General features: G+C 40.6%; 1 protein-coding gene across 1 annotated transcript in view; it reads right to left on the reverse strand.

Moving 5' to 3' along the window:
* The window catches only part of LOC147458514 (uncharacterized), a 53,389-nt gene extending 50,336 nt beyond the window's left edge, over nucleotides 1-3,053 (reverse strand). The window contains exons 1-2 of the mRNA XM_086513162.1: nucleotides 2,123-3,053; nucleotides 1,728-2,039 (exon numbers count right to left, since the gene is read on the reverse strand). Of these exons, the coding sequence (XP_086369288.1) occupies nucleotides 1,728-2,039; nucleotides 2,123-2,830 (1,020 nt within the window). The 5' untranslated portion in view covers nucleotides 2,831-3,053. The remainder of the gene's footprint in view (nucleotides 1-1,727; nucleotides 2,040-2,122) is intronic.
* Nucleotides 3,054-21,969: the final 18,916 nt, after the last annotated feature.

Raw genomic sequence — 21,969 nt, forward strand, 5'->3', positions numbered from 1 at the left:
TAATGAGAAAGAGAGAGAGAGAATGCTTTTGCTTTCATGTTTTGATTCTCTGTGAGAGAGAGAGAGAGAGAGAGAGAGAGAGAGAGAGAGCAATTGTTTTTTATTTGAAGCTTTTGGGGCTCTGCTTTTGGGCATCCCTTGTAACCTTTAAATTAGTGGTGAGGGCCTCACTTCTCAGAGCATCTGGACGCAGAGTCTGAGAGTGAAACCCTAGCCACTCTCTTGTACTTTGAACTGATTAATATAAAAAGACATACCGAAAGGGGCGCCAGTCTTTGGGGCCAATATCTCTAGGCACGGAACTCCACCGGGCCAGTGCAAATCTATTGTGATCTGTGAATTGTTTTGAAGTGGTTATTTGGTGCTGTCGCAGTTGATTCTTGACTTGGAGTGTCCAAGTCTGTTACATGTCGTCTCTCTCTCTCTCTCTCTCTCTCTCTCTCTCTCTCTCTCTCTCTCTCTCTCTCTCTCTCTCTCTCTCTCTCTCTCTCTCTCTCTCAGTTCAGTTGTTATTGAAGTGCTAAAAGTCTGTTCAGTCTGTTCTTTTCTATTGGCACGTGGTAAGAAGAACAAGTAACAGAAGAAGAAGTCCTACCAACTTATGGAAACCCCGTCTGATGGGGCCCCAAGTGACATAAAGGATTAAAATAAAGCAGGACCCGCACACTTGCGCAACCAGCTGATGACGTGGCAGAACTGTACGGATCTCCACAATTTGCGCTGACAGTGCTGACGTGGCAGTTGTACGGAATTCCATGATTTACGCCAGCATAGCTTTTGGACTAGAAGTTTTTGAGTTTGAAGGGTTTTCATGTAAAACTAGGGCCTTTAAATATGAGGCTAGGGCTCATTCTCTGGTATGCTTCCTAAAGAAGGTGCAGAGTCTGGAGTACCGGCTTGTACCTGTGTTGATGCAATAAAAAGAAATACCAAAAGGGGCGCCAAGGTTTGGGGCCAATACTCTCTCGGGTGGAATTCCGCCACTCCGTGTCGCGTGTCGTCTCTCTCTCTCTCTCTCCCAGTTCAGTTGTTATTGAAGTGCTAAAAGTCTGTTCAGTCTATTCTTTTCTAATGGCACGTGGTGCCCGTCTTGTGACAGGAAAGGCATTCTTACTGTTCAAAAACAAAAGGAAACAACCATGCCAATCTCCAAGGCATAGAAACTGCATCTCTAGGTACTTACCCTGTCTAAGAAATCCCTGGAATCGAACAAGATTTTGAGAAACTCTAACCCTGAATTTGAAAACTCTGGGTACTCAAGCCATTTTAGGGAGTCCTGTAGCAAATGTATTCTCCGTACCATGAAACAGAACGTCCCCAATTCCTCTCTGATGTTTTCTTCCAAGGCTGGCTCAGGCTTAGTACATCTCCGGTGCAATTGTATTTGCTATTGAGTGTAAAAATTGTTTGGCACCCAACATCTCTCAGATGGCTGTGATGATTTTGAGGGGATGGTAAGGCGCTTGCAGGCACACCCAAACATGCAAGTACAGAATAAGTGTCTATTATCACTAAGAGCACCAGACAAAGGCAATGAGATAGCAAGATACAGTAAGCTTTATTTGCCGGTATGAAAAGGCTCACTGTTTGTGAGTGGAACCTGTACACACCTTCTCATACTTTGAGCAATCTATTGCATCCTAAATTGACAAATTTAAGCACCTGGGAGTTCTAAATTAAAATAATCAAGCAGGTGGTTTACTGCCAGGGCAGCAGCGACACCTTACCTGTTGAATGTCTGTTGAAAACAGCTCCGGGCTTTGTCCGTAAGCTCCTGTAGACAGCCGTAGGTGGATCAACTTTAAATCCAATGAGCTAGCAAGAAATGACGGTCCCTTAAGTTGCAAAGTAGCATCCATTGATGGAGATGGCGCACCCCGACTAACCATATTACTAACAGCTGCAAAAATTTCTGTCGATATTATGCTCCTTAAAATATCTTGGCATCGTTGTGTTATTACAGATGCCGAAAAGCTCGGTGCGCTGGTCAATTGTTGATCATTCACATCCTCTGATGCCTTAGGTGCATGGGATACAACCTGTTCAGTAGTTGACTCCACCACACAGTTAAGTTTGGCATTACTGATTAAGAATGCATACCTTATGACAGACTTCTACTCACCTTCCCTACATGCCCAAGGCCTTCATGATTTTTGATCTGCTGATCTTTTGAAGATTTTATTAAATCCCTTTTTTGTTGATCGAATGGAACAAGGGCAAGTTGGTTGTTTGGAAGCAGACTATGTGTACCTGAAATAAATCTATTCTTTGCTGGCCTGGCAGGTAGACCAAGATACCTCACCACTTCAATTCTTGACCGGAACCTTTCTTTGGTTGGTGAGGTGAACCTGAAAAAAGGTAAACCATTCTTAGACCTCCTTTGTGAGGTGACATGCCACCCATCGTCAAGCTTTCCCCCGAGCCTCTCCACCGTGACCTTCAGCTTACGTAGTTGTTGTAAACCGGCTGGATCTTTCTCATTATCCAAGGGATTTGTCGGCGAGTTGGCTGATAGCCATTTCCGCTTTGCAATTACTTTCTTTCCATGCTTCTCTGTTTGTTTGAGCCTTTGAAAAACCAACTGTGTGCTCTCTTTTCTAACACCGACCTCATTCTGTTGAGATTGTCTGTCATGCTCTGCAACATCTTTACCGATAACTCCCCTTTTGCCTGAGTTTCGTGTCAACTCTGTTGCGCTCAAGATCCCATTGGCCAAATCTCCATCCTGCCACTGCATTTGCTTGTCTTCCAAGATAGTGGGAGCTTCCATATCTGCAGATGCATTAAGCCTTTGATATCTTTTCTTGCTACAGTCAGAAATCTTTGCCATGATCTCGAAATTAGGGGCTCGATAAGTTGAAGACAATCTCCATGCACCTCCTATTTTGCTGCGCAAAAAAATCCTGCATTTCTCAATGAAATGAGACACGAAAACGCAGAGCTTTGCCGGAAACTCCCGACAGCAATTACGGAAGCCCTATCGCAGAAATGTGCAAAGGTCCTTCGGCACCGGGTATTGTTAGAGCTAAACATAACCTTACTTTGTAATACGTTTTTTGTTCAGAAGAGGCGATTTTAACGTCGTAGGAACAATCCCAAGAGATGTAAAAGTCTTATTAGAGGGAATTACCACACTTGGAAGTTGGATGTTACTCCAATTTCCTTTTCTTCTCTCTCTTCTTGGGTAGAGAGAGAAGCAAACAATTACATCGTCGGGAGACAATGCTCCCTTTCATTGATTTCGCTCATCACTTTTATGGTCGTTGTTGCCGTTTCATTACAAAAGAGGTGGACTATCTCACAGAGACACTCCATTACAAAAAGAATTACAAAAGATCTTCCGATTTCACTTCTTCTTTTAGTCATCCCTAGCACTAGTAGCCAGCTTGGCATACAAATGAGTCATTTTCTCAATATGAGCATGAAAGATGTCCATACATGTTAGTAGCACATCCACCTGTTTCACCAAGTCGGTTTCCCAATTGTACGCAAGTTTAAGAAAAGTCTTAGCATATTAGGCCATGTCATCATAGTGTTTGTTCTCTTCCAACTTCATACATCACTCGAGGTGGCGTAGGCGAGTGAGGGCCTGGTTGCAAAATTTGTGCTTTACATCAATTGCCTGCAAAGATAAACATTGAAGCCAATCATTGCCAACTAGCAACCACTTATTGTTAAAAACTTTAATATCTCTTTTTATACAAGCATGCCAAAGGTACTCTCCTTTTATTATGTTCCACAACATAGAGGGGAAGCCCATAAAATCTCCTAAAAGAATGTGCTGCCATGTTGAATCTGAGCATTTAATAGCCGCCATTATTCCAAGGATTTCCATATCATCTTTTCTATATCTAAAGAAAATAAATAAACGAAAAATGTCTTCTTGCGTGACTGGCATATATGACATAGGCCATTGCCTATACTCGTTTTAAAAGCCTTAACTACATTCTATACGCCCATACGAGACCCCATGTTTCATAAATTTCCAATTCCATTGATGTAAGCACGCCACTTCTTTGCTGAGTTAATTGTGTATTGATTTTGAAGGAGGAGGGTGAAGCTGGGGATTTTTCCCAAAGGGAGACCTCTCCACTGGACCTAGTGTACTAAAAATTTGCTAGAGGAACTAATTTTCCAACTACGTCGAATTGGAAAGGCTTCTATTCTCACTTTGATGAGAGCAGCATTGCTACTTAACAAACTGAATAAATCACATGTAATTCAGCTTTTGAGTAGAATTTTATAGATTTTCAATCCCACACATCTTGCCAACAACAAAGACCTTTTTTATGCCATTTATACACTTTACCTCATATCCATGTTGGAAAATGGCGGAATATTCAACACCGACCACCAAATGGAGTCAAAATTGATGGCATCCCATAGCTTCTTCTATCTAGATCAAAAGAAATAGATGATTTATATTTATTCTAGACTTTCAAAAAACCCTAATTAGTTTAGAGCTTTTAGGTTGAATGTTGAAGGGGCTAACAAAGATACAAAGTTAGGGAAGATTTTTCCATGCAGATAGGATCAAAGAATGATCTTACCATCTACTCAGTTATAAGCCTGTCAATTATGCTAAAACGTTAGTGATCCCTAAACCTGCTTTGTCCTTAGGGAGAAAGTAGTATTCCCGATCTACCTTGACAATGCCCTTTTTGGAAGAGTTGCTTATGTATATCTTGTAATGTTGATTGGCGTGTAATGGAAATAGCCTATGAACTTTGAGAGTAGCGGAATTAGGAAATTAGGTGAAGCACTTTTGAGAGATTACTTTGTGAGCATAGCGGGTGAACTTAATCGATGGTAGCAACATAAACATGGTACTTAGTTAACTTGGTATGAACAATACTTTTGCAAGAGAGAGAAAGAGAGTTTAAAGAACATGACAATAGTGAGGACCCGATTCATATGGAGCCGGTCCCCCCTCCAATAGGCATTTGTATTATAGTTTCTCCCATCGAGAGAGACTTAGTACAATACAATCTTTGTGTTCCTTGTAACCTAGGTGATGCAATGAAGATGGAAAGCTTCATGCATCACAAGCATAACATAAACTTGAAGAAATCATTAACCATCCCGAGCCTCAGTCCCAAAGCCTCAAACACCTTCGAAGGTGGAGAGAGCTAGAGGGAAATGAGGATAGGGAAGAGGAAGAAGAAACATTGCATAGGAGAAAGAAATAGTTCCTCACTTATCATTACTCTTCTTGCTAGCATACATAATAGCATAGTAATGAAGATGGAGAAGATGGCAAGCTTAAGCATTGAAGCATGACTCTTGGTTGGATTTGCATTCCATAGCCAAGAGTATTGGTGTAGGCTTTCACTCTCACAAGCTTGGAGAAGGAGGTGGTGTTTCTCCACTTTCACCAAGTGAGAATGGCCTTGCAAATGAGTGTGTGTGTGTGCCATAGACACCACATTTACCCTTGGTCGTTGTGAAAGTGCATCGACCACTTGATTGTGCTTGCCAACAATGTGAGCAACATGAAATTTAAATTGCAAAAGAAATTTTGCCTACCTCATTTGTTTGTCGGAGAGCTTGGTTTGCGTCATGAAGTTTTTGAGGCTTTGTGATCCATTCGTAGGATGAATAGAGTCTCCAAGAGATAGTGTTTCCACGTGTTTAGGGCATATAGAATAGCTAGTAGTTTTTTTCATATTTGCCCAATACTCACTTATTGAAGTTAAGTCTTTGACTCTCATATGCTATGGCATGCCCTTCTTGAAGCAAAATAGCTCCAAGGCAATCACCACAAGCATCAGATTGGACCTCAAATAGCTTTGAGAGATCTAGTAGTGCGAACACATGTTGAGAGATAAGCTTCTCAAAATGTTACGAGACTGGGCACCCTCCTGTTGTAGTGGTTAACTGCAATTGGGATAGCTGGGCGTAATGGTTAATTATGTGCTGTCTATTTATTTTACTAATTGAGTTGATGATGATTTTGTAGAGTGGAATGCGGGGAGTTGATGAAGAGGCGACGGCAATTACTCTTGGCCATTTTATATTTGCACAGTAACTTAGAACATCATTTCAATAAGCCACTATGGCTCTGTAAATAGTTGTAGTGGGAACTCCCCTTATGGGTCATGCAAGAACTAATGAGCTTCACTCATTTGCAAAAGTAAAGTGGTTGTAAAAGAGGGGCCTCAATTTTTGGCACCTTCAACTCAAAGTAATATATTAAATACCAACTCCACAAGAGAGGTGCCGTGGAGTTTGGGGCTAGATTTAGGCCTTTCTCTTGCAGATTCTCTTCTCTACTCTCTTAAGCTATGGTTATTTTGATGTGTACTCTCTAATGGATGTTAAACAGTATGTGTCAACTTGTTTGATTTGTCAAAAAATCAAAGCAGCTACAGGTAAGAAATTGGGACTTTTACACCCTCTCCTCATTCCTGAAAGACCTTTGGAACATATTTCAATGGATTTTGTTACTGGTTTCCCACTCACAACGCACAAACATGACATGATATGGACTATTATTGATCGTTTCTCTAAACAAGCGTACTTTGTTCCGTGTAAGAAAACACTCACAGCACATCAAGCTGCACTTTTGTTTCGTAAGACTGTTTTCCCACATCATGGTTTGCCTAAAGTGATTATTTCTGATCGAGATTCAAAATTTTGTAGTGCTTTTTGGACTACTGTGTTTGAAAATCTTGGCACTACACTTGACTTCACTTCTGCATTTCATCCTGAATCTAATGGTCAAACCGAAGTCACCAACCGCACTATTATTGACTTGTTAAAGGCTTATGTTTCTTCTCAACCTAAGAAATGGGATGATTACCTTCATATTTTGCAATTTGCCTACAACAACACCACTCACACTGCCACGGGTAAGTCTCCATTTGAAATTGTCTATGGTCACTCACTTCCTACTCCTGCCTCACGCCTTTCTAATGTTGTGCCTGCCGCTGATGATTTCACTACTGACTTTCATGCTATTTATGCAAGTGTGCATTCTGCCATTAAACACTCACAAGAACTTTACACCAAGCATGCTAACAAGCACCGCAAGGCACACCAATTCAAAGAAGGTGATCATGTATTACTTCGCATCGAAAAACGAAGGATCAAAAGTGTCGATACTAATGTCTTTGTTAAGCTTGCTCCTCGTTTTTATGGACCTTTCAAAATTTCAGCTGTCATTAATGATGTTTCTTTTCGTTTAGAATTACCTGCACATTGGCACATTCACAATGCATTTCACATTAGTCTTTTACGACCATTCAGAGGACCCCTACCTACACACCACATTTACGAAGACCCACCTTCACTTGTAGACCAAGAAGAGCAACTCATCCCTGACAAAATAGTTGACCATGAGACCACCACTACACGCACTGGAATGGTTTATAACCGTTACCTTTTGACTTTCAAGGGCCACCCTAGAGAGGATGCCAAATGGATGCCTGAAAAGTTTTTTCACAACTTTCCCAACCTTCTCCACACTTTCCATCACTCACGGTCCAGTTGATTTCTCTATTGAGCAACTGAGAACAGTTGCTATCCCTGGTGGGAGGGATGTTACGAGACTGGGCACCCTCCTGTTGTAGTGGTTAACTGCAATTGGGATAGCTGGGCGTAATGGTTAATTATGTGCTGTCTATTTATTTTACTAATTGAGTTGATGATGATTTTGTAGAGTGGAATGCGAGGAGTTGATGAAGAGGCGACGGCAATTACTCTTGGCCATTTTATATTTGCACAGTATCTTAGAACATCATTTCAATAAGCCACTATGGCTCTGTAAATAGTTGTAGTGGGAACTCCCCTTATGGGTCATGCAAGAACTAATGAGCTTCACTCATTTGCAAAAGTAAAGTGGTTGTAAAAGAGGGGCCTCAATTTTTGGCACCTTAAACTCAAAGTAATATATTAAATACCAACTCCACAAGAGAGGTGCCGTGGTGGAGTTTGGGGCTAGATTTAAGCCTTTCTCTTGCAGATTCTCTTCTCTACTCTCTTAAGCTATGGTTATTTTGATGTGTACTCTCTAATCTAGTCTCCATCTCTTACACATCTCTTACACCTCCTTACAAGCTTGTCTATATCAATTCTCTGTTTACTGTGTGTGTGTGTGTCATAGTCTAGGTGAGTGTGTGTGCTTGGAAATTGGAAGAAGAGGTGGACAGTTTGATGGTGATGGCTTGAAAGCTTATGTTGAGTACTTTAAGCGGTCGATCTCCCCCTCCTCTCCCAACACAAAATCTTCTTGCACTTTTGCAGTCCATTAATACTTAACATTCTTTTTTTGTTAAGTCATGTAATGGGCCTGCTATTAGAGAGAATTTTTTCTATGAAGCATCTATAGTATGCACACATACCTATGAAGCTTCGTACCTCCTATAGATTCCTTGGATTAGGCCATCCTTTTATTATCTCTAATTTTGTTGCATCCATATGGGTGCCATCTTTAGAGATAATGTGACCTAAATATTGAATCTCTTGTAGAAAAAATTCTCTTTTCTTTTTATTAATGAAAAGCTTATTCTCTCTCACAATCTTGAAAGATTACCTGGAGGTGTCGCTTGTACTCTTCAAGAGAATTTGAATGGCCTGAATATTTTTTTGCCCATCATGAGTTTGAATGCATCTGGAGCATTTTTCAAGCCAAAACTTGTAAATTATCAAATAGATCTTCTACTCGCAGCACGGGAAATCTATTTTTTTTATAGTGATCTTATCTAGTGCCCTATAGTCGCCCCACATGTAATATGTGTCGTCTTTCTTTTGAACTAAAAGCAATGGTGAACAAAATGGAGAGGAGCTAGACCTCACCATCCCTTTTCTTTTCACCACTTCATGCACTTGCCTCATGATCTCCTCTTGTTGAGCTTGTGAAACTCGATAAGGAGGCTTGTTAGGCAGTGAGCTTCTTGGTAGGAGCTCAATTGCATGGTCATTATCCCTCATTTTAGAGATAGCTCACTAGGGATGATTCATCAATGAAAACATCTTGGAATCCATTTAGGAAATTAGACAACTCTAATTCATCTTGATTCCCTTTATTGCAGGGATATGGTGTTTCCCAACTCATAAACATCTATGTGCATGCTCTTTTCCCTGTAGGTGAAGTAGATTTTGCTTTCAAGGAGCTTCATGTTGGAAGCCATGCGGTTAAATCATGGTGCCCCAATGATAACATTCTCATGTTTGAGAGGGGAGATGAAGAAATCCTCTTTGTCCAAATAGCTTTGGACATGAAGCCTTAATTTTCCAATGAAAGAAGTAACTGAGATGTCTTGTCCCTTGATAGCTCCATTGGCTTTCAATGCATCTCCCATCTTGTGGGCTTGTAGTGGTCAACTCTGTGGATATGAAGTTGTGAGTTGAACTAGGGTCAAACAAAATAAAGGCATCATGCTCTTGCATCTTTCCCCAAGCATAGGAAAGGAGAAATCCTTGGCAATGAGCATCCTCTTTTGGAGCTTCAAACATAGAGACTCTAGGAGTTTCATTGCGGGCAATTCTCTTGGGGCAAGGACGATAACCATGGCCTTGCTCCCCACATTTAAAACATTTGTGCTCCTTACTAAAAGCTTCTAGCTCTTTAGGAGAGAGTTTATATTTAACTTTGTAAACTCCCTTCTCCTTGGACCAATTGTTGTTGTTGTTAGAATAGCCTTGGTAAGAATTTTGGGCATTGGTTTTCCCCTTGGCATCATTTTCGTCTTTATTTTCATCTAGCCCCTTGTTGGAAATTGATGTGCGAAGCAACCATGGTGTGGTGGATTACTTTGGTGATAGAACCAGGTTGTTGAGAGTTGACATACTCGGCCATCTCTTTGGGTAATCCGCACAGAATTGTTGCTTTTGCTCGACAAAGTCTATCTTTTGAAAGATAGTAGCCTTGAGATGTAAATCCCAAAACTTGTCCACATATTAGTGGATAGTCTCATGAGAGAGAAGCTTTAAACTTCACCATTTGGTAAGCACTTTTTCCTTTGCATCACTTGCAAGGAATTGCTTCATGATGGAAACTCGTAGAGTTTTCCATGTCTTTGGGGCTTCGCCGTTGCCACAAAGGCTAGCCCACCATTGACGAGCCAATTTTTGGAAGTGTATAGCTACATGGTGTAGCTTGGAGGACTCTGTGAAGCCCTCATTTCCAAAGGCCCATCAAATTGTTGGATGAAGGCCAATACTTTGTCGGTAGCACCAAAGGTGCCATCGTAGGTGAGAAAAGAGATACTCTTTCCTCCCTCTTTGAACTTCTTTAGCTTTTGTGACCTTCGCCATGCAGGGTAAGATTTGCGATGTCCTCCCTCTTGTATTCTCTAGGAGAATAGCCATAGCTTTCATAGGTAGAGGAGGAAGGTGAAGAAGAAGGAGAAGAGGGTGACCTCTTTCTTGCCCTTTTCTTCCTTTGTTTCCTCTCTTCCCTTTTGGAGTGACAAGGAGAAGGACTATGGGTTAACCATTTCCTCTTGGGAGGAGTTGGAGATCGTCTAGACCACCATCTTCATGGAGCCACATCTTTTGAGGAACTTAGGGAGTCATTACTTTCTCGTGCTTTGGATTCCTCCTCTCGTATGGGAGAGAGTCTTCTTTTGGGGGTCTCACCAAGAGGCCTCCTAAGCTCTCTCTCTCCTCTTTGAGAGGAAAGGAAATCCCATAAGCACGAAGTTGTTGAGTAACTTCGGCTTGCAAAGAGGGGTTGCCCATAGCTTGTTGCAACCTAGTAACAAGATAATTAACAAACATGGGGGCATCATCATTAACACCTTCATGTGCAAAATCAAAGTTATCAATGTTCATTCTACTCTCTTGGTTATTGTCAGCCATGTTAATTAAACTTAGGTGTTTACTTAGTGTATGCTTTGGCAATTCAAAACCTTAGTTGCTACTCCTCTTAGCCTTTGAAAATAGGCACTTAAGTATCTACACCCACAACTCGAATTGGTTAATTATAGAGAGTAGTGGAGTGAGTCTAACATAGCGAAGTTGCCGAGGAATAGCTCCTTTCGGACTTCTTATGGCTCAATAATGGTAAAGCCGTAGGCAAGTCTAAAAAGACTCCATTATTAAGACCAAATCTCCCGAGGTGTGCACCATATCCCACATAGTGGGCTCAACAAAACCGATAATAGATCCCAGTCCCACTTACCCTAATATAATTAACAAATCAACCATTAATAGGCTACTTAAGGACCTCTCTTCTTCAGCAAGAAAAGAGAAACCAAACGCTCTAATACCAATGTAATGGAAATGGCCTATGAACTTTGAGAGTAACGGAATTAGGAAATTAGGTGAAGCACTTTTGAGAGATTACTTTGTGAGCATAGCGGGCAACATAAACATGGTACTTAGTTAACTTGGTATGAACAATACTTTTGCAAGAGAGAGAGAGAGAGTTTAGAGAACATGACAATAGTTGAGGACTGGATTCATATGGAGCCGGTCCCCCCTCCAATAGGCATTTTTATTATAGTTTCTCATCATTCCCCGCTAGCTCTCTCCACCTTAGAAGGTGTTTGAGGCCTTGGGACTGAGGCTTGGGCTTTCTTCAAGTTTATGTTATGCTTGTGATGCATGAAGCTTTCCATCTTCATTGCATCACCTAGGTTACAAGGAACACAAAGATTGTATTGTACCAAGTCTCTCTTGATGGGAGAAACTATAATACAAATGCCTATTGGAGGGGGGACCGGCTCCATATGAATCCGGTCCTCTACTATTGTCATGTTCTCTAAACTCTCTCTCTCTCTCTCTCTTGCAAAAGTATTGTTCATACCAAGCTAACTAAGTACCATGTTTATGTTGCTACCATCGATTAAGTTCACCCGCTATGCTCACAAAGTAATCTCTCAAAAGTGCTTCACCTAATTTCCTAATTCCACTACTCTCAAAGTTCATAGGCCATTTCCATTACAGGCGAGTTGGCCAGCTAGAGATACAGAAGAGTAGAGAGGCTATCAAGATACGATTGATGACTAGCACCCTACCCGATAAGGAGGAGATATTGGCCATCCCATCTCTCTACGTTGGCTTCAAAATGTGACATGGCCCACTCCCACCTCTATTTAAGACTTATGTCGAATTGCACAACAATGCCAAATACTTGAAAGAATTTTCCTTCTACCAACATTTAGCATCCTTGCACCTTTAACCATTAACCATTCAAGTACGATTTTTGGAGCAGAATATATTCCTACTTTTGGATGATTGATCACTGATCCAGATGCTCTACAAAATGTGTCAAGACAAACCAAGAATTTGGACCTCTCATCACTGTGTTGTGTAATACCCCTATGGTGTCATCAACAAACAATTGAGGACACATTGATCTCCTTCTAAAAGAGAGATGTCTTTGAGAAGGCCTTCATGCACCATGTCATGAAACAGACAGATCAGATCATATATGAAAATATGGAAAAGCAAGGGGACTAAAGGGCATCCTTGTTGGATTGATCTTCTTAGCTCTATGTGTTCAATGCATGCTCCATAAATAACCACTTTGAAGCAAGCATTGTTCAAAATTGTTCAAGCACTAAGAATAAGTTCGTAACCCAAACCCAAAGCCTGAAGTGACTAAAGAATAAAATCCCATTCAATAGGATCATAGGACTTGTCAAAGTCAAATTTAGCAAAAATAATATCGTGACAGGACTTCTTGGTAGATTCCACGCCCTCTCAAAGTCCTATGATTGCATCTAGGATGAATCGTCCTCTAATAAAGCTCTTCTACTCCTTAAAAATGCAGTGTTGAAGGTGGTAGAGTATTATCTATGACCTTAGCTTTACCTTGTATGGACATGGTAAAAGTGTAATAGGCCTCTCTCTTTTTATGAAGAAGCGTTACAATACTCGTGTTAATAGAGATGGGTAGAGCTTGGAATTTGAGTGATTCCTTCTAGTAGGCCAAAAGCTTAGGATCCAAAGTTTTGAAAAAAGTCTATAGAGAAACCATGAAAGCCTAGACTTTTATTCTTCTTGAGAGATTTGAAAGCCTCCTTTTATTTGTGGCATAGAGAAGGACAAGGCTGTCTAGCAGTGGAATCTGATACTTGTCTATGACGACACTTGAAAATCTATCTCGAAGCAGCTTCTTTGCCATTGATGTGACTAAGGATTTAAAGAAGATATCAGATCCCAAGTGTGGTAGATTGTTTATCTAAATTCCCTCTTGAACAACATGTCTTGAGTTCAAGACTTGTTGAATAGATATTTGAGGCCTCTTGGGATTGTTCCTAAGACGTGAAAAAAATCTCTCTCTTCTTCTTCTAGCAAAGAAATGATGGCATCCCCCTTGGGTTTTTGGAGAGTCTTCAAAAGAAATGAGGTTTGGGTTACAACGTAATAAGGTGATTACACGCAAATTTCAATATGAAATCGCTAGTGAGTGAGCTTGCAGGGTAAGGTCCATTACGCCTGATAGGTAGACCATGTTGGTGAAGTCTAGCTATAACACCACTAGCAATGATCCTCATGGATGCTACCTCATGCCCATGATGAATGTAGGCACAAAGTCATCCATACAAACCATGTGTCAAGCTTAATATCTCAACAAGGTTCACTAATAGGTCGCTAGAAATCCATGGTGGCATAGATTTTGAATCCTACCCTTAGTTGTGCGGTCCCCATCTCCAAGGTCCTTGGCTTGTTGAGCAATAAATTTTTCCACTACTCCTTTGAATACTCCTCCAAGGGGGTCAAGATAAGGTAGGTGCCCTCCTCAATCAAGAAGTTCTCGTACAAAGTGTCATCAAAGAGGAGGGTATTGGTCATATGAAACATAGGGAAGCATTGTCAAAGCTTTCAAGATTTTATAAAATCACAAGTTTTTGGGGATTCTCAAAATCCCCATGGCCAATGTGATAGAGATTATGTGCCATCTATCCATTTAAGCACCTCTTTGCCTAATGCAAGCACTTGTTGAGCCCTTTGTCTAGTTGTACTCGTTCAGGCTCTCACCATGCATCTTATGTATCAGATTGTTATGCTTTGGCTGTGTCTAGCTTACATGATGTAGAGGAACCTCTGTCTTTTGATGAAGCACAGAATTCAGAAAATCGGATGGTTGCAATGCAATCAGAATATGATGCACTTATAGAAAATGACACATGGACTTTATGTGATTTGCCTCATGGCAAAAAGGCCATTGGTACGAAGTGGGTTTACAAGTTGAAACGCAAGCCGGATTGTGAGATCGATCGCCATAAGGCTCAACTTGTTGCAAAGGGTTATGCACAACAAAAAGGCATAGATTATGAAGAGAGTTTTGCTCCCACTTGTCGTATGACTACTGTTCGTTTTCTATGTGCATTGGCAGCTCATTTTTGTTGGGATGTACATCAATCAGACATTGTTACTGCTTTCTTGAATGGTGACATATTTGAGGAAGTTTAGGTAACGCAGCCTCATGGTTTTGTCATAAAAGGACAAGAGGACAAAGTGTGCAGATGTAAGAAGGCTTTGTATGGGTTGAAGCAATCTCCTCGTGCTTGGTATGAGAAAGCTGACACTCATTTGGTCAAACAAGGATTTCGTAACAGTCCAACAGAAAGCACATTGTATGTAAAGCGTGAGGGTGATGTACTTCTCATTGTGGTTCTTTATGTAGATGATTTGTTGATCACTGGACCAAATGAGAGACATATTGCTGAATTTAAGGCTGATTTGAATGCTACTTTCAAGATAAAAGATTTGGGGTTGTTGCATCATTACTTGGGTATACAGTTTAAGCAGTGTGATGGTGGTACTGCCATGTGTCAAAAAAGTTACATAGAGACGTTGCTATGTAAGTTTGGACTTGAGGATTGCAAACCTATTGCCACTCCCATGGAAACAAGTTTGAAATTGATTCTTCATGGTGCTGGTAATCCTGTAGATGTCACTCTTTAACAAATTGTTGTTAGATACCTCATTTATGTATGCAGCACGAGGCCATATATTCAATTTGCAGTTTCACAGGTCAACAGATTTATGCATAGCCCAGGGTCTAAGCATTGGCAGGCTGTCAAGAGGATTTTCCGCTACCTTAGTGGAACTTTACATCTTGGCTTGTTTTATCCTAAGGGGGGATCATCGCCGCCAGACTTACATGCTTTTTCGGACTCAGATTGGTTGATTGTTTTGACACGCGAGTGTCCACAAGTGGTTTTGTTTCATGCTTGGCAGTTCATGTATATCATGGTTGAGCAAAAAGAAACCTACTGTGGCCACTCGAGTTGTAAGGCTGAGTATAGGGCAGTCTTCACAGCTACGGCTGAGTGTGTATGGCTCAAACACCTTATGGTTGATTTGGGTGTTGGACAGGACACTGCCAACACTATCTACACTGACTGTCAGAGCGCATTGGCAGTTGCAAGGAACCCATTTTTTCATGCTCGCACAAAGCAAATTGAGGTGCATTACCACTATGTTAGGGAGAGGCTCTCAGCAGGAGAGATCAACTTGGCTTATGTGCCAACACAGAACAACCTTGCAGATCTTTTCACAAAGGCATTGTCTTGTGAGAAGCTCGAAGCTTTCTGCAAAGCTTTGGGCTTACTCCCCTTTGTGAACTAATCATGTCCTCAGGGATTGGCACTTCCCTTTACTCATGTGCCAACTCTTGTTCACCGCATCACTCCAGGGGGGTTTGTTACCATATACATGTGGTAGTGATGTGTGTGAACACACTAGGACCACCGGGGCATTTTTTCCCTCTTTAGGAGGTTTTTTCCCCCGTGCATTGTATATACGCCCATCACTCTAGGGCTATCTATCTTTCCATTGCACACTAAGTAACACACTCTCTATTGTGTGCCTTGAGCTTCCTTCGTCTTCTCCAAGCTGTGTGCGTTTCTCTGCAACCCTAATTCCAACAATTATCTCATGTTGTGTGTGACGATGAGTGTGTGAGTGTGAGAGAGAGGGCACGATGATCGAGTAGCAAGGTGGTACATCAACATAGGCAAGGTGGTTGAGCAGCAGTGGCAAGCTTCTTCCGCTCTGCATGCATGAGATTCCTTCACGGATGGCTACACAAAGGTGATTGACACACCAATTGTATCTATTGAGCTTGCCTGCATCTCGATTGAGATGTTTTAACTTAAAAACCCACTCAGTACCAATGACCTATTTGGTAGGAGACAAGTCACATGAAGACCATGCTCCATTCTTTGTAATAGCACCATTCTCAAGTTTCATTTTAGATAACCACGTTTTTGAATTTTGTGCTTCATTCGCTGACAAAGGATCATTTCATTATACATACTAAAAACAACCAAAACATAACAGTCGTATGCACCCGAGGCATATTGAGAAATTGAACGAGTACAACAAAAGAAGGGTGCACCCAATTTTTTAAGGTTTGCACCATCCATCTTGGCACCTCTAGCCTAAACATTTTCAACCCTACCCACATCAATTACATCCTATAAATCTACATCAAAAAATGGTTGATTTGTAACATCATTTGAAACTTGCATAGGTTGCACATGTGTCTCATTAGGGTTTACATTCATACTGCCACCTTTAAACGGATGCAACAATTTATCGTATACATTCTATGAACTCATACATGTCTCTTTGGTAAATGCTAACAAGGGATGAGCTACATCTTCCACAAAAAACAACATCTTAACTAACAAAGATACACTTTGTTAGTGGATGATACAATTGCAACCTTTGCTTTTTAGAATGTAAACAACAAAGATACATTTTATAGCCTTATCCAATTTTTTGCATTCTTGCTCAAGGCATTGAAGCATAAGTCAAGCAATTAAACACATGAAAGTGACCAATGGATGGCTTCTTATGAAGCCAAGCCTCATATGAAGTGTGAGATGACAACTTTTTAACTTTTCACCATACATCATGCCATCTACATAAGTCACTTTTTTTTCTCTCACCTCATGGAGAAAAATGTTCTCACCCTTTTGTCGGCATGGAAATCATATTCTACAAGCAATCCAAGATTCATGCTTTGAAGACTCTTCAAGTAAAAACCTTAATCATGTTTTTTTTCGAGACGATCACAGATGGTTCATACCTACTACCCCTCGTAGTATAAACTATGAGAAGAATAAACTTACTGAAACTTTTTTAATAACAACCAAGTATGTAGGTTGTTTAAACTTGAATGAACTAAGTCTAATGGAGCTTATCAAATGATCAGACTCCAGGAGTCTAGTATGCATACCTAACCTTGCACTCACTTGAGTGTCTTAGCTAGATTTCCTTGAGCTTAACATTCCTCCTAGAATGTGATGTCATCTCTTATGTGTAGATTGATATCTTTTTCATTATGTACACTTCACATAATCCATAGAACACGTGACCCTCAACCTCAAAAAACTGGAGGCATCTTGTAAACGACAAGACAATTTTTAGATGTGAGATTTGGAGCTTTTGCATCATTATATGGGCATACAGTTAACCAAGTTGATGGAGGTATTGCTTTGTGTTAGACAAAGGACATTCAAAGATTTTTATGGATCTTTACTCTTGAAGATTGGAAGCCTAATGCTAATTCTAAGCAGAGAGGTTTGAAGTTTAGTATTCATAATTTTGACCACATTGATGTCTCTTTCTATCGATAGGTTTTGGTTGCCTCATTTAAGCATTGCACCGCCAGATGTTCAATAAGAAATCACACACATGAGTAGATATATGGATAGCCTAGGATCTATACAATTGAAGGGGGTTAAGTAGACATTTTCCTACTAGAGTGGCACAATACATCTTGGTTTGTTTTATGTAAAAGGAGGATCATTTCCTCCAAATTACTTGCTTTTTCAGACTCAGATTGGGCTAGTTGCCATGACACATGAGTGTCCACTAATGGTTTTTGTTTCATGCTTAATAGCTTGTACCTTGGTTGAGTAAGAACCAACCTATAATGGCCACTTCTAGTTGAGAGATTGAGTATAGGGCAACTTTCAAACCTTAAGCTAAGTATGTTTGGCTTAGATTCCTATTGACTAACTTGGATGTTTGAGGTCGTCTGCTACCATTGAGATCTTCATTGATAGTCGAGAGTGCTTCACCAAGTGCAAGGACCCTCGTGTTCCATGCTCACACAAAGCACACCAAGGTGCATTATCTCATTGTGTCAGGGAGAGATTCTTTGTTGGAGAGGCTAACTTGGCCTATGTGCCTACACAAGACAACATTGCTGATCCTTTTACAAATGCTCTACTTTGTTAGAAGTTCAAAGCTTTTTGTGATGCTTAAGGCTTACTCGTGTTTATGGATTGATCACATAGGCTCTAGCACTTCCTTTTACATGAATGATAGCTCATGCTCACTGCATCACTCCTCAAGGATTTATTACCATATTATGGTAGTGATGTGTTTGAACACACTTTGAGGAGGCTTTTGGCTTTGGCATGGGACCATAATAAGAGCACAACCAATATCCATTGACAAGCATGATTTTCCTCTAGGCAAAAAGGCCATTGGTACAAAGTGGGTTTAAAAGTTGAAACGTAAGTCAGATGGTGAGATTGATCGCTACAAGGCTATATTTGTTTTGCAAAAAAGGGTTATGTGCAACAAAAAGGCATTGACTACAAAGATACTTTTGATCCCACTTGTTGTATGACTACTGTTCAATTTCTATGTGCATTGGTACCTTATTTTGGATGGAATGTACATCACTCAGACATTGTTACTGCTTTCTTGAATTGTAATATATTGAGGAAGCATATTTAACACTACCTCATGGTTTTGTCAAGAAAGGATAAGAAATACAAAAGCTTTGTATGGGTTGAAGCAATCTCCTCGTGCTTGGTATGAGAAAGCTAACACTCATTTGGTTAAACAAGGCTTCTGTAACAGTACAATTGAGAGCACTTTGTATGTCAACCATTGTTGGGACGCGAGGTTTTGTTGCATCTCTTGTGTGAACAATCTTTTCCACCTAGAAAAGTCATGTGTCAGTAGCCCATGTGAAGAACCCCTTACAACCCACGTGTAAAGAAAATCCACTTGTGTTTGTGCAAAGGCAGCCACATCTTCTGCTCATGTGTCAAAAGGCTATCTCTTTTGTTTATGCCTATATAAAGGCACATTTTGCTTAATAAAAGTAAGTCTATCATTTGCAATTATACTCTATATTTATTGTGCAATAGTTTCTCTCTCAAGCTCTACATTAACATCTTCAAGAATGCCATTAGCATGAATGGCACACTAACCTATCCACCTTAACCTAACAAACGTGAGGGTGATGTATATCTCATAGTCATTTTGTATGTACATCATTTGCTGATTACTAGTCCAAACGAGATGCATATTGTTGAATTCTTGAATTGAGTGCTACTTTCAAGACACAACAGTTGGGGTTTTTGCATCATTACTTGGGCATACAGTTTAAGGAGTGTGATGGAGGTATTTCTTTGTGTCAAGCCTGATACATAGAGACATTACTATGTAAGTTTGGACTTGAGGACTACAAATGTCATAATAATCAATATCTAATTCTCCTAAATGATTTTCGCATGTTAAACTGATCATTTAATATGGGGAAGTGACAGGGGAGAAAAAGCTAGAATATTGGTTAAGCTAGCAGACCGGCCACAATAGGGATCCAAAGGGGGGGCCATCTGCAAAATAGCAATGTGCAACAATGGGCTTAAAAGACCCCAATGGTGAAGCTCCGCGAACATGGAAAGCTTTAAGAACTTCCATTATGAAGCAGTTTTTGGCCACCAATGCCAAAGACAAAGTACTCACTGAATGGCAAAGCTTGAAGCTCTCAAAACCACTGTCTTCAAGAAGTTGGATTTTGGAGAGAAAAAGCAACAATTTTGTGTGGGCTTAACTGAAGAAATGGCAGAGTATGTTAACTCCCAAAGGCCACGCACCATATCGGCGGTTATACACCATACTATGGTGGCCTCTCGAATCAATTTCCAAACGGGGCTTAAAACAAATTCTAAGCCCATGGAAAACAAGGGTTCCAATGAGCCTAAGGGGAAGGACAATGTCTCCAAAAGTCTCCTAAGGGCAACTCCAACAAAGCTAAAGAGACGGGAGTTTATAAAGGCAAAAATAAACTCTCTCCTGAAGAGCTTGAGCATTATCGCAAGGATAACCGTTGTTTCAAGTGCGGCGAGCAAGGGCATGCGTACCGCGCTTGTCCCCAAAAGAACACCCACCAGGAACCTCCTATAGCTACCTTGGTCGAAATCCAAGAGGAGGAAATTCACCACAAAGGATCTCCTCTATGCCATGCTTGGGGAAAGGTAAGAGAACATGATGCTTTTATTCTCTTTGACCCTGGTTCTACTCACAACTTTATATCTTAGAGTTGAGCTAGGCATACAAGCCTACGAGATGGGAGATGTCCTACCCGCAGAAGACGGTGCTTTCAAGGGGCAAGAAGCTTCAGTCACTCCCTTAATCGAGAAATTGAGGCTCCATGTCCAAAGCTATGTGGACAAAGAGGACTTCTTTATCTCTCCTCTCAAGCATGAGGATGTAATCCTAGGGGCACCATGGTTTGATCGCATGGCTACCAATGTTAAATTCCCTGAAAGGAGAATCTCCTTTAAGTTCAAGGAAAAAGATATGTATATAGATGCTAAGGAAATGGGTAACACTATAACCATTTTACATACACAAGCTTTCAACAAGTCAATAAAGAGCTCTATTTCCGTGTACATGATTTTTGTTAAAGATTCTCAAAATGAACCTAATGTTTTAGCAAAACAAAATATACACAATCAAAAGGAATTAGAGGTATCCAATTTTCTCAAGGGGTTTCAGGATGTCTTTATTGACGACATCCCTTGTGAGCTCCTAAACGAGGTAATGATGACCATGCAATTGAACTTCTTCCAGGAAGTTCACCGCCTAACAAACCTCCTTATAGAGTTTCTCAAGCTCAACAAGAGGATATTATGCGGCAAGTGCATGAGTTAGTCAAGAAGGGCATAGTTAGGCCTAGCTCATCTCCATTTTGTTCTCCTGTGCTACTAGTGCAAAAGAAAGACGGCACATATCGTATGTGTGTTGACTATAGAGCACTAAATAGGATCACTATCAAAAATAGGTTTCCCGTTCCACGGGTAGAAGACCTATTTGACAAGCTACAAGGGTCCACCTACTTTAGTAGGATTGACCTAAAAAGTGGTTATCATCAAATAAGGATAGTTGATCAAGACATTGTAAAGACCGCATTTCGCACTACGCTTGGTCTTTATGAATACATTGTCATGCCTTTTGGCTTGACCAATGCACCAACCACATCCAACTGCTTGATGGAGAAGCTATTCAGGCCTCACCAAACCTTTACTGGAGTGTTCTTTGATGATATCATCATCTACTCTAATTCATTAGACGAACACAAGCAACACCTCCAAGTAATATTTCAAGTTCTAAGAGAGAATAATATTTATGTTAATCGAAAGAAAAGTGAAATTTTCTTACAAGAGATTCAGTATTTAGGTCACATTATCTCTCAAGATGGCATCCAAATGGATCCATCAAAGTTAGAGGTAATAAAAGGATGGCCTAAACCAAGGAATCTTCATGAGTTAAGAAGCTTTATAGGTATGTGCGCATACTATAGACGCTTCATAGAAAAGTTCTCACTAATAGCAGGACCAATACATGACCTAACAAAGAAAAACATTAGGTACACATGGTCTGCCAAGGAGAACAATGCTTTCGAAAAGCTTATCTCTCAACCTTTGCTTACACTACCGGATCTCTCAAAGCCATTTGAGGTCCAATGTGATGCTTGCGGTGACTGCCTTGGAGCTGTTTTGCTTCAAGAAGGGCATGCCATAGGCTATGAAAGTCGAAGGCTTGACCCTGTTGAGCAAGCTCTAGGCATATATGAAAAGGACCTCCTCGTAGTTCTACATGCCTTAGACTCATGGAAGCACTATTTATTGGGGACTCCTTTCATTCTGCGAACGTATCACCAAAGTCTTAAGTACTTCACGACACAGATTAAGCTCTCCGACAAAAAAATGAGGTGGGCAAACTTCCTTTCGCAATTTCACTTTCATATTG

Source organism: Adiantum capillus-veneris, chromosome 5 (genome assembly GCF_014529385.1).
Source record: "Adiantum capillus-veneris isolate H3 chromosome 5, ASM1452938v2, whole genome shotgun sequence".
Lineage (NCBI taxonomy): Eukaryota > Viridiplantae > Streptophyta > Polypodiopsida > Polypodiales > Pteridaceae > Adiantum > Adiantum capillus-veneris.